General features: G+C 43.1%; 1 protein-coding gene across 1 annotated transcript in view; it reads right to left on the bottom strand.

The window, feature by feature from the left end:
- MDGA2 (MAM domain containing glycosylphosphatidylinositol anchor 2) overlaps positions 1-13409 on the bottom strand; it is a 389857-nt gene that overhangs the window by 138978 nt on the left and 237470 nt on the right. Inside the window, exon 8 of the mRNA XM_072865499.1 lies at positions 3861-4190. Coding sequence (XP_072721600.1) covers positions 3861-4190 — 330 coding nt within the window. The remainder of the gene's footprint in view (positions 1-3860; positions 4191-13409) is intronic.

The raw sequence follows: 13409 nt of genomic DNA, 5'->3' as shown, positions 1-13409 counted from the left end.
TTTCCAATAAATCCCATCAATTTCCCAAATGATTCCCCAGCAAGTACAGATAACATAGTGGTTACTGTCTGCCAGATGGGCAATGCATGACTGCACAAATGTCACTTTCCATTTCACCCTGGCAAGCAGGTAACAAAGTTTGCATGCAACTGCCATTCATCATGCCAAACTCAGCTCTTACCCTATAATAATCCTCTCCGTTCTTTACCTGTTAGTAAGATGTGCATTAATAAGCTTGAAGAACATGCTTCTTTTGGCCAAAAGATAGGCTGCTCCCTTGTCCATGAATCTGTTGGTTAGTGTTTCTATTCCTACAGTCTTCATGGGACAAATGAGGCAGGAAGGGAGCTCAGGAGGTCTCTAGTCCAAGCCCCAGCTCAAAGGATGGCCAGATGTGAGGTCAGACCAGGCTGCTCAGGGCTTTATCAGGTTTTCAAAATCTCCCAGGACGGAGATCCCACAATGTCTGTTTCCTGCTCAGACATCCTCATGGGGAAAAAGTTGCTCCTTATAGCCAGTCCGAACTTCTCTTTTCAAGTCATGCCCGTTGCCTCTCACCTTCCCAGTACACACGGCTGCGAAAAGCCTGGCTCCATCCTCTTGATACCTCCCTTATAGGCAGGGGATGGCTGCTGTTAGGTGCCCCAGGGTTGTGTCTTCTCCAGGCTGGACAAGCCTCCTTCCTCCAGCCACTCTTGACCACCTTCACGGTGTCCACTGGACTCGCCCCAGTTTGTTGAAGCCTCTCCTGCATCGGGGGTCCAAAACTGGACGCGGTATCCATTGGCTTCCATCACTGCCAGGGCACGCTGCTGCTCATGTCCACTTGCTGCCTACCGGGACTCTGCAGAGCTGCTCCCTGGCCAGGCAGCCCCTGCCTGCACCACTGCAAGGGAACAGCCCTTCACGACTATCTCCCCAGGCTCCTTGCAGTGCTCCAGCATAGTCATTCTGAAGCTAACTAAAAGTCCACAAAATTGCACAAAATCATTTCAAGAGTTATCAAACAGCAAAAATAAATACTTCTGGTTTCTACTTACAAAATTTAGCAAAAAGAAGTAAAATACTCAAGGATCCCTGAACAATAACACAAATAGAAAATAAATAGCAAATAAGAAAATAAGAACTAACTAAACTAGAAAAAATTAGTGTTTTCCTCCTGTCTTTCAAGGTTTGTGCATGTGTGCATTATGTTTCAGGGTGGGACACAGCAAAGGTGAACCGTGTAAATGCTGACTGCTTCCTCACTTATACACACACTGTCCTGGTTTCAGCTGAGATAGAGTTAATTATCTTTATAGTGGCTGGTATGGGGCTATGGTTTGGATTTGTGCTGAAAACAGTGTTGATAATACAGAGATGTTTTAGTTGTTGCTGCACTGGTCAAGGACTTTTCAGCTTCCCGTGCTCTGCCAGGTGCACAAGAAGCTGGGAGGGGACACAGCCAGGATAGTTGACCCCAACTGCCCAAAGGGCTATTCCATACCACATGACGTCATGCTCAGTATATAAAGCTGGGGAAGCAGAAGGAAGGGGGGGACATTTGGAGTGATGGCGTTTGTCTTCCCAAGTAACCATTACGCGTCATAGAGCCCTGCTGTCCTGGAGATGGCTGAACACCTGCCTGCCCATGGGAAGTAGTGAATGAATTCCTTGCTTTGCTTTGCTTGCGTGCGCAGCTTTTGTTTTACCTATTAAACTGTCTTCATCTCAACCCTCGAGTTTTCTTACTTTTGCTCTTCCGATTCTCTCCCCCATCCCACCAGGGGGGAGTGAGCAAGCGGCTGCGTGGTGCTTAGCTGCCGGCTGGGGCTAAACCAGGACACACACAAATTTTGACTCTCTATCAGTGAACACAACTCTCTGCATCTCATTTTCCAAACACACCTTATGCCCAGTCCACCTCTCCAAACTGTGCTTCACCAGTGTGGCTATAAAGATGCTACAAAAGACTGTGCTGAAGGCTTTACTAAAGTCAAGGCAAACAGCTTTCCTTTCCCTCCCCTTGCCCACAGAGACAGTCTTCTTATCACAGCAGGCGACCAGGTTGGGTCAGGCACACTTCGCTTCTGATAATCCATGCTGGTTGTTTCCAGTCACCTCCTGGTCCTTCACATGGATTGACATGGCTTCTTGGAGAACATGCTCCCTGACCTTCCCAGGGACTGAGGTGAGGATGACTGGCCTGTACACCCTACATCTCCTCCTTGCCTTCTTGGAAGATGGGCTAAAATTTCAGTTTTTCCAGTCTTTGTTGGATCTCCTTAGGTCACCACGACTTTTCAAAGATAATAAAGTGGCCTTGAAGTGACACTGGTCAGTTTCCTTAGATACCTCCTACCCAGTCCCATGGGCTTATATATGTCCGTTTCGCTTAAGTGGCCCCTACCTCCATCACATGGCTTTACTTCCCAGGCTCCTATCCAAATGACAGGTCAATCCTGTCTCATCTCCCTGTTGTACATAATATTCTTCGTGAAACCCTTTCAGTGGGCAAACCTTCCAGACTCACATCAGAAGCAATCGGGTGCTCAAGTGGGATCCATGGTACCAGTATTGAACTGAAGATGGAGGGCAAGTTCATGTATTAAAATCTAAACAATAATTTATCTTTTAAGTTGTAAGAGAGATTGTTTAGGCGTGACATGTATTTGAAAAGTATTACTGATGATGTAACATTTGGAGAATAGAAATGTGGATATGCTCTTTGAGGAAAAAGTGTGCATTTAATCTTTTGAAAAAGTAGAAAGCATATACATGAATGTGTTTGGCAAAAAGGGGTCAGAAGATGTCTATTAAACATTTTCCTTCCATGCTATAAAAATGTTTTCCAGTGTGTTCTTTATCATCTTACTTCCAAATGGCATGCACCGCATGCCTTACCCCAATGAATAACAAGCACAATCTGAGGAAAAGCACAGCAATGCTTCATATAAAAGATAGGATGGGTAGTGGATATAATACTGACAGTATTTGCCTCTGCATTTTAACATAAAATAGTATTCTGAAAACAAAAATTATTTTTTTTTTAATCCTTCTCTGTAGAAATCAACCAGCAACAACTCTTTTTTTGTTGTTGTTGTAACTAATTTTTGGCAGGAAAAGAATTCTGCATTCAGGTTGTTTTCTAGTTCATTTTATTAATATGGACTACCTCAGTTATTAAAGTCAACTATTGTGGGGAAAAGTCTATGAAATCTATGGGTTACAAACAAGCATTTAGCAACGAGATAAAGAAAAGCAGGCAACTACTATTGTGTTACATATTCCTACTCTGTAGTAGGAATAACAAGATATTTATTATCAGTCAAAGTAACAGCCAAGGCTCTAGCTCATCAGAGACACATTTCCATCACTGATGTGGAAATACATGTAATAGGTACCTTAAACTTTTTGCCTGTTTGGAATAGCATGATTCACCAACATGCAATGCATAATCTTTAAGAAAAAAGAGCTCCTTTTCCGTACTTGGCACTTGCTGTTCTATTAGAGTAGCTGGATGGGTTCAGTTTGGTTAACATAACACCCTCCTGTTTCTCCTTGTAATTTCCTACCAGCTATTTTTTCATGACTCTGGATGCCTTGAAATCCTAGAAGCAATAGTTTCTTTTATAGAAGCAATAACTTTTCTGACAGTAAAAGAGGGCTTGTCTGGGTAAATCAGACAGTAGTGCGTTCTTGGGGGAGTGCATCACATGCCAAGTTTCCGTCCTTTAATCGAAGCAACTCAGCTCCTGATCTAGGGTCTGCTTGGATATCCCCATGGTGAGAAGCGCTCTGCATATACACCTTTTTCTGTGAGTCAAGGATATAGTTTGGCTATATCAAAGTAAAACTGGTATCAAAGAGAGTCTCCTTACCTGTACTGCTGGAGATGTTGACATCAATGCTGATATCCGATATGCCACCTCCCTTCAGAGACGCAACACATGTGTATGTCCCAAAGTCAGTGAATTTCAAGTCAATTATGTCCAGGTTTGTGGTGCCAGGTGAAACATCGGGGTCAGTCTGTGTGATGACCATCCTTTCAGAGCTTCGCAAGGGACGTCCATTTTTAAACCAGCTGAACGTAAGCTCTTCAGAAGGGATGGCTTCCACCTGGCAGGAGATTTTCACCTCTCGCCCAATCTGGATGTTGTCGTCTTTGTGATATGGGTCAGGGGTGATCCAAAAACGTCCTTTTTTTAAGGCTAAAATATTTAAAAAGAAAAAAGTTTACTATAATAAAGTACCAATTTTGCATATTTCGACTTTGCAAAGACTTACCATGCTCATGCTTCACTTTATGCCTCCATATGATTTTAATAGGTCCTGTAGCGATAGGACAAGGGGTAATGGTTGTAAACTAAAAGAGGGGAGATTCAGACTAGATATAAGGAAGACATTTTTTTACAATGAGGGTGGTGAGGCACTGGCCCAGGTTGCCCAGAGAGGTGGTAGATGCCCCATCCCTGGAAACATTCAAGGTCAGGTTGGATGAGACTCTGAGCAACCTGATCTAGGTGAAGATGTCCCTGCTCATTGCAGGGGGTTGGACTAGGTGACCTTTAAAGGTCCCTGCCAACCCAAACCATTCTGTGATTCTATGATGCTCGGGAAGTCACTGAAGATTCCAATGCACACATTTAGCACATGGTTAATTTTTTGTAGGATCAAATCTCAAATCAAATATCATCACAGATTATACATTTTTAAAGTACTTGTCATTTCCAAAATGAAAAATAGGAAGTCACAGCACCTAAATTAGGCTGAGCTGCTGATAACTGAAAAGTAAGCAAAATAATTCATGAATCTTCAATGTTTGTTACCTGTCTCTGGAGGTATTTACAAGCCCTTCCGCACCCCCATGCTATCAGAGCACTGAGAGAAGAGAAAATAGAGATATCAACCTAACATCACTAATACAACCACTGGTGTCATCTCCAATCTATCTGGAAACAAACACGGCCATGCAAAATAGCTTTGTGCCAGCTGGTTAAATGAGAAGAGGTAAGCGCACGCCTGAGGCTACAGCCTGCCCTGGTTTACACGCCCTGCTCCTTCCCCATGGCAGCCTGGAGGGCTCCCTCCATCCCCGCGGCTGCCCGGAGGCAGGCTGCCTCACCCACCAAACAGCAGAGCAGCGGCGGCCGACTGCACTGCCTTGTTCAGGTGGGGAAATCGCTGCCAGCTCTAAAAGGTAAGGAGGTTGAAAGTACATCTTCAGGCCTGTCCTGGTTTCAGCTGAGATAATTTTCTTTATAGTGGCTGGTATGGGGCTATGTTTTGGATTTGTGCTGAAAACAGTGTTGATAATACAGAGATATTTTAGTTGTTGCTGCACTGGTCAAGGACTTTTCAGCTCCCCACGCTCTGCCAGGTGCACAAGAAGCTGGGAGGGGACACAGCCAGGACAGCTGACCCCAACTGCCCAAAGGGCTATTCCATACCATATGGCGTCATGCCCAGTATATAAAGCTGGGGGAAGAAGAAGGAAGGGGGGGACATTCGGAGTGATGGCGTTTGCCTTCCCAAGCCACCGTTATGTGTGATGGAGCCCTGCTGTCCTGGAGATGGCTGAACACCTGCCTGCCCGTGGGAAGGAGTGAAGGAATTCCTTGTTTTGCTTTGCTTTGCTTGCGTGCGCGGCTTTTGCTTTACCTGTTAAACTGTCTTTATCTCAACCCAAGAGTTTTCTCACTTTTACCCTTCTGATTCTCTCCCCCATCCCACCGGGGGGGAGTGAGCGAGCAGCTGGGTGGGGCTTGGTTGCCGGCTGGGGTTAAACCACAACAAGGCCTTAGCAATGGTCAATGCCAAAAGGATGCTTTTCTGAGATATAACCACGTGGGAGAGCCTGTCACGAGCACCTTGGTTGCACTTCCCGGGCTGGGTCTTGTCAGACGAGGAAAACCCATCCCGTACTCGCAGGAGCAACCTGAGGCAGAAGGTTGCACACACAACTGACAGAAGAACGTTATCACTTGGAGAGGGACAATGTATCCCAAGAATCTCTATCTGCATCCAAGACTATTCAAGCCTGCAATACAAACTCAATTAATTTTCTAAACCACAGCAAAGCAGAGATAAGGCAGTCTCAGTGTTTCAGATGGGAACCCCAAGGAAGATGATTTTTTTGAGGCAGGCTCAGTGCCCAGGAGTGGTCTACACCCACACGGGGCACAGCCACTCTGGAAAATACTATTCCCCACCATCTTCCTGGTGAGACCAGCATCTTTTACTAGCATTCCCTCATCAATCTACTGCACAGGAGCAAAATAATACTGCAACTCACTTATCTGATTTTTTCTTGTCACTCTTTAAATGAGCATAAAACTATCCAGAACCTATCATCATTTACATCAATAAAGTGATTGCTCTAAAGCAGTGTTGGTATGATACTTATTTTTGGAAGAGTGCCTCAGAATCAGCCATTAAGTCCTTCAAATACACATATATTTTGATGTACTGCATATAAAATGCTACTTACACAATCCCAAGATCCCTCTCCCTTTATATATGTGTGCATAAGTATGTATGTATGTTTATATATGCTATCTCCAAATGGAAAGTCCCACAATGAAAATACCAGTTAGAAATGTTACGAGCAAGTACTCAGGTTGAATGCAAGCACTGGAAGACAAATATTTAAATCCACCATTTCTTGTCATTGTGCTGACTTCTGTTGAAAAGTTTGCCAAGTTGTCCCCTCCTGCTCTCTCTGCCCCCCCATCCATGCACAAGGTCCCACTTGGGGAACATTTGAGTAAAGGACCCATTTGCAGCACTCTCCTGTCCGGCCTTAAATATTTACATGCTTACAGCCAATGAAGTGTGACGTTGTTACAAACAGCAAAGGCTACGAGCTGAAAATATCCCTGGATCCCACACTTCAGGTAATATGTACTTTTCACTTGCTGCGTACTGAAAGCGTAACAACGTCAAATGGAAATAGATGTATGAGGCACCAAGCACGCTAAGAAAGCGTGGTGCGTCAGCTCCTTACATCTCTACAAGTGGTGAAAATGCTAATTCAGACTCAATTTTGTTAGCTCAGTAGCTCCTTGAATAAAACAACTCTTTGGAGCTTGCAAATGCCATGCTGAATTAGCACTTTCACAACTTTGAAAAGAATTAACATTCAATTAATAATTAGGGTTTTTTTCAATGTGGGAAAAGAAGCATAAAATCTGGCTACTTGTGGACACCCCCTCACACATGGTGTGAGAAACTTCTTCCACTGAGGAAACCAGCCCTTTGAATCAGAGAATGAAAAAATTGTTACATTTGCTGTGCTGATCAGGTATGGCATGAAAGGCGTTTGTCTGGGTGCTGCTATTTAGTTGCAAATGTGTATTCAAGAATCCAAGTGGTTGATGTGTTTTTAAGAACTTATTATTATTTAGTTTATTTAATAAATTTTGGTGAGTTTTATCAAGATTAAATTTGCACCAAAATGCACTAGTCTTTACTGAGCATCTCTCATTCCCTTTTACAAGCTGCAGCCGGTTCCCCAGGGAGCAGAGTGAACACAGGCTTTGATTCAAGACAATGAACCGTACATTGTATGACAGTTGGAAACTGCCACAGCAAGTAACTTTGAAACACAAACCGAACTTTTTTGTTTGAAAATGGAAGAACAAACAATGCTTGCATACGCAAAATCAGTATATATATTATGCAAATAATTTTCAGAGAGGGAAAAAAAGCAAAACCTCATGATAGGCATGATGAGTAGCACATTTCAAACAGAATTAGGTGCTAATAACCTCAATAAACTATTTTTAATTTTCCTCCTTTGCTTCGAGTGCTCATACAGACCATTTCAGCAGTTTCTCATTCCTATAAAGGAACAACAAGGTCTAATAGAAAAGTCACATTAACTTTCATCTGTCCTTTGTTATGGTGAGTGCTACAATACTGTCTGCAAGCTAAGATAAGGGGTACAGAACCTCAAAATTTAGGCCATAAGCCACTTACTTTATGGGCCAGGAAAGGTTCATGGACTAAATTACAAAAACAACTAAGCTTTGTGGCTGTTGCTTGTTGGTTTGGTTTTAAGCAGGCTGAGTGTTAGGTACAAGAATTACCTGGGCTGGATCATCCAGTGTCCTGATCTGCTACAGCAAACTCTAATCACCCAAGAACTGTGCATATAGGTGAGCTAAGCATTTTTCCATACATCCAAATACAAGGAGTTCAGAGGAGGGCTGTGACTCCGTGCACTACATAGAAAAAGGTAAGGGAGTTCCTAGAAATTCTGAAGTGAAGGAAAAAGTCTCTTTGCTCTATTCCCCAAATGAAACCTCTTAACATCTCTTAAGCCGTGTGAATGTGCACGCTATATTCCTCAGTAACAGCCATGAAATCCCCACATCAAACAATCCAACAGCTGTGTAACTACAACGTATGGTTGAAAGTCAATGTATTGTTTTCATAACCCCGTTCTCCAAGACTCCACAAGCTGCACAGCTACCAGCATTTTCTTCTGTTACCAACAAAATCAGCAAAAAATTTAACTTTAAAATACAGTATCTTGTCAGAGTTAAGTTAGATCATTAAACAACCCATATCTCTAATTCCCTAATCTCACTTGGCACCAGAATAAACACAGTGATCTCTACAATTAACCTGTGTATCTTGGAATTTCTAACGTGCCACCGAAGCACACGAAAATCATCACCCATACCTGGAAGATGTCCCCAGGAAAAGAACCACAGGTGCCCAAAGCCGTCTGATAGCTGCAGGCATGTGGAGCTGGAGGACAGCGGGAGCAGGGAGCAGCATGGGGCCATGATGGGCAGACACGCTTCTCTGACCCGGGACTATGGCCAGAATTGTCCCAGATGTGAGAGTGCTGGGTTGCTCAATATTTGGCCCAGAAGCAGCCCAAAAACTAGAGTGCCTCTCACTGGAATTCCTGCTGGGCTTGCTCCACCATTCATTTTCAAGGATAGAAAGCATCGCAGTACTGCCACCACCCCTAAGCAGTAATAAACGTCCCTTCCCCAAACCCTGAAAATGGCAGTAGCAGCTACAGTGCTACAGCATCTCAGGAGCTAGAGCTCTTTTGTAAGAAGGGGAAATTGAACGTGGATCTCCCACTCCAGACTGATGAGACTTCAAATCACTTCACAGACTGGAGACTTCCTGACCTACCAGATCAGAAACCCTTCCGAGCAGATGAACCACTCTCAGGTACGCTGAGATGGAGAAGGGGACTGTGTAAGTCAGAGTTTAGGGCACTCTTGGCTGGTAGAGACAGGAGGGGCTGGGATGACCCTGCTCAGGTCTTTGAAAGAAAAGTTGTTACAGCAATGAAGGGCCCCATTAAGCTAGTCTCAGACCCAGAACTAACAGCATTGCCCTTGGCAAAGCAACACGGGGTCAGTAGACCTCTCCAGAGTGACCGTGCCTTCAGCAGTCTTGGGAATACAAAGCTGCTTCTTGCAGGCAAGAAGGTGCAGAGTCCTAGATTCACATATGCTGGATGTGGTCTCCAAAAAGACTTCAGACCTGCCTGATTTACATTGTGTGCCAGGTACTGACCTTTTGGGAACACCTGACTTGAGCCTGGTACAAATCCACCGGGTAATGGAAAACTGATTTCTGTACGTATTCTGCACACAGGTTTGCATGCACGGTCAAGCCCCATAGAACAGTGGTTTGGATTATCCTCATGTGTAGGTTCTTGGACCATAATTTCCAGGCATCCTCCTAAAATGTCAAGTATATTGAAACACGCAATGGATTCTGACTTTTTTTTTCCACTGTATTATCAGTTACGATTGAGGCGTCATTGGAAGGTTTCCATGGGGTAAAATATAGCAAATAAAAGAGACACAGGGTTAACCAGCAAAATGTGGGAGATGGTGCTGCAGACATGCTAACCACAGCAGCATCCCAGCAGAGATTTCAGAACATTATCAACGCACAGGGCTACAAAATAGCAGCAAATGTGCAAATAAGTCTGTAACTGCACTTTGAGACTCAGGAAAGTGCCAGTCTTTCTCCAAAGAGGCTCCAGAGAACTATGATGTGATCAAATAAACAAAGATGAAACAATTTTTGTCCTCAAACTCCTCACAACACTGTCTTTGCCCTCCCTCATTAATTACATTTCAAAGTAATAAAATGCATTTCAGTATCTCAAATAAGGTCTATTTGCATTCATCAGGTTAAGTCGTACCTTCCCACCCCCACCCTGATCAACCAAAATGCTCCTTTAATGCATCAAAATGTTCATATCTCGTGAATGCACATTTCAGGATATATGAATGGCATCAAACACCATAATTGAATACATTAGCTGCTGCACTATTCGCACAGTTGGACATAATAACTATTGGCCACTGGCTGCTTCCTAAGCTGACGCAGGACATTGGGGAATGCTCGGCTTTGTGTTTGCTGATGTTCGTGTCTGTGTGCAGCCCGCGGCAACAGCAATATTAAGTAGCAGAACTGTGCAAATTACTGATTTTAAGCTTGACTGAGCAGCTGGATGCCACATGAGGTCCAACCTCTGTGCACTCACCGGAAGTGGCTTCGACTAATTTTGATTGTTCCCTTTCACATTTTGTTAAGGCTCATGAGCAATTTTGTTTTAACTTGTTCCCAGTGAACAAGATGAGAATGTCAACTGAGAATCTGCCAAGCAGATATAAAGACTTGCACGTGTCTTGGAGCACCACAAGTACATTTTGGAGGTTTGGTGAACTCAGCATCCAGCATGCCACTTGTTTCTGAGCACCCAGCACTGGCATTTTATCAAGTCAGTGCCAATACCTTCACCTCCAGACCCAGCTCACTTCCAGGATCTTCAGCAAGAAGAAAAAACCGCTGGGCATTCTGTGTTTCACCTGCATCCCCTGGGTCAGGCAAGGCAGCATCCCTTCCTAGTGCTTCGATGTTACTGACCTCTAATGTTTTCTTTTCACATGCATGAAAAAGAGTTTGTGCTAATCAGAAAGATTCTTCATCATATTTTTAAAGCCAACGGCCTGCAGAGAAACAGCAAGGAAAAGACCAAAGATCTGATCCAAAGTTCACCACAGTGAATGATGGTCCTTCCATGACTTCTATGTGCTGTGGATTAAGTCCTTTGCCTTGACTTTCGTTCCACATCAAAAGAAAAAAGCAGAAAAAGCACTGTGGGAACAGCTTGCTTGGAAAGCGAGCTGCTAAACCGAGCTTCATTCTCTAGAAACACCAGGCTGTTCATCCAGACGTACGCTGCTTGCTTTAAAAGACTGAGAATCAACTCTCCACGTTACTGCTGTGATCTTTGTACCAAAAGATGATTACTGGGATGATTCATTGGTTCTTGAGAGAAAGATATAAGGCAGGCGGCAGGTAAAGAAAGTCAACTCTTATCACCAGCTCTTGCCTCAATCATACCAGGTCCCTCATCTCCTCAGAGCCTTACAGATGGGAAAAGCAATCCTGCTTTCGCACAACTGCAATTCAAAAGATTCACAGCCTTACAACAAAGATTTTTAGATAGTCGCTAAAAGACTTGTAAAGTGTATTCGTAAACCTAAACCTTTTTCCTAATCTATCAAGACATCTTGAGAAGCCAGCTTTTCTCATTGCATGCTGTTGCTCATACTTGTAGTCTTTGCTGGTTCCCAGATTTTGTAGAGGAAAATAAAGACTCAACTTCCTTCCCTTCAAAGAGCAATTCACTGTTTTGGCTTGCAGCTGTGGAGGTGTCAGACACAGCTCACCTGTGCCTGTCTGGGTTTAAGGTGCCAGCTTTGTAATACAGACTTTCAGGAACAAATAAATACAGCGGTTGGTTAAATACACAAGCTCAACATCCAGAATGGATGCATTTAATGTATGTGGTGTAAGCACCTGGATCTGGCTTGGTGGATTCCATGGCTAACACATGATCTTTATAAAATCGTAAGTATCCCATCACTGAGAAATCAGGAAAAAATAAAATTACTTGGCTCACTATCGTTAAAGGCACACAAAAATATGTAGTAGTACATCAAGTGATGTTTTACCGCAAGAATTCTCAATTATGCTCCCTCTGTTTCAAACCTCAAACAGCAGAGAAAAAGGCACATTTCAACTTATGTCATTACTCTGATGCATCATTTCTGTGACCTGAGCTTTGCTGTATTGCAATGATACACATAACTAATTGCAAACCAATCACAAACTTGGACTAATATGCAGATCTTCTCTGCTAAGTGAAAAAACATCTGTGTTTATGTTGGGGGATCATGGGCCACCCGCTGACCAGGAGTCTGTAACAGTGGTTTCCCATGAGATAGGGACCATCCTACCACGCTCCCTTGCAATGCAGACAAACAACAAATCAACTATTAATACCTCCTGATGCTTTCTTAGACACCTTTTGTCAAAGCTATGATCCAACATCTACACAACTGGGCTGGGTTTCAGGTTTGTTTGAGTGATTAAACGAATGAACGTATGAAACAAAGGATCTGCTCCAGTACCACACCTTGGAAACTGCAGTGCAGTCCACGCTGTCTGATTTATTTACTTTTATGTGAAAGCCCAGCATAAACGGATCTCTGTAATAAATAAAAAGTCATTCCCACTGAAGAAAGACTCACGGAAATCCTTCTCTAATGTTTCTTTCTTCATTAACATGTCTACCGCTATCAAACCAATAGAAGCAAAATAAAAGTTCCTATCATAAGCTTCAAAGAAACACAAAGTCTTTGTTTATTTCGGCCATGGGCAACAAAGCTGCATTGTCTTCAGTATTCTACAAGATATTGCCTTAAACTATATTATCAAACAGCTCATCTGAGTAGAGACAATTTAACAACTGTACAAACTGTCCTTCTCACTGGTGAATATCACAGTGTAGTCCATTAAACTTCATTCTGTTACATTAAAATACATTTTGACATTATTTTGTGTATATGGAACACTGAAAACTCAAATTTGCTTTTGTTAACCAGCAAAACATTTGAAAGCAAAATAACAAAAAGAAAATCATTCAGTATTACAGTCTTCTAGCCTAATTCTAAAACAGAAGAGCAAAACCAACTCCACGTAAAAAAGTTTGTAGATATCAGCTCTCCATAATGAAAGTTTATCTGGTTTGTAACAACTGTACAGTCCACACATCAATCCTGGACACAGATGAGCCTACTCTGAAGTGTCTTGTACATAATAACGTCTGTTCCTTTCTGATGACCCACTGCCGTCCATCATACCCAGCACTGCTACGGACATGCAACCATGCATGGAAAATTCCAATAACAAACAGGAGACCACATTTACAGACTGAATCCTTTCTAAGGCCACACTATTCTTCTGTGAACATCATGGCCACATCAACACTTGAGGAAAAGCAATGTCTCAGCTTAGCTTCACATCCAAACATATGTAAGATCCAACCGGGACACGTGCCTCATGCCGTACTTCAATGAAGCAACCTGTAG

This window comes from Ciconia boyciana, chromosome 6 (assembly GCF_034638445.1).
Source record: "Ciconia boyciana chromosome 6, ASM3463844v1, whole genome shotgun sequence".
Taxonomy (NCBI): Eukaryota; Metazoa; Chordata; class Aves; order Ciconiiformes; family Ciconiidae; genus Ciconia; species Ciconia boyciana.
Note: the sequence above shows the minus strand (reverse complement) of the source record. Positions and strands in the feature narration are given on the sequence as shown.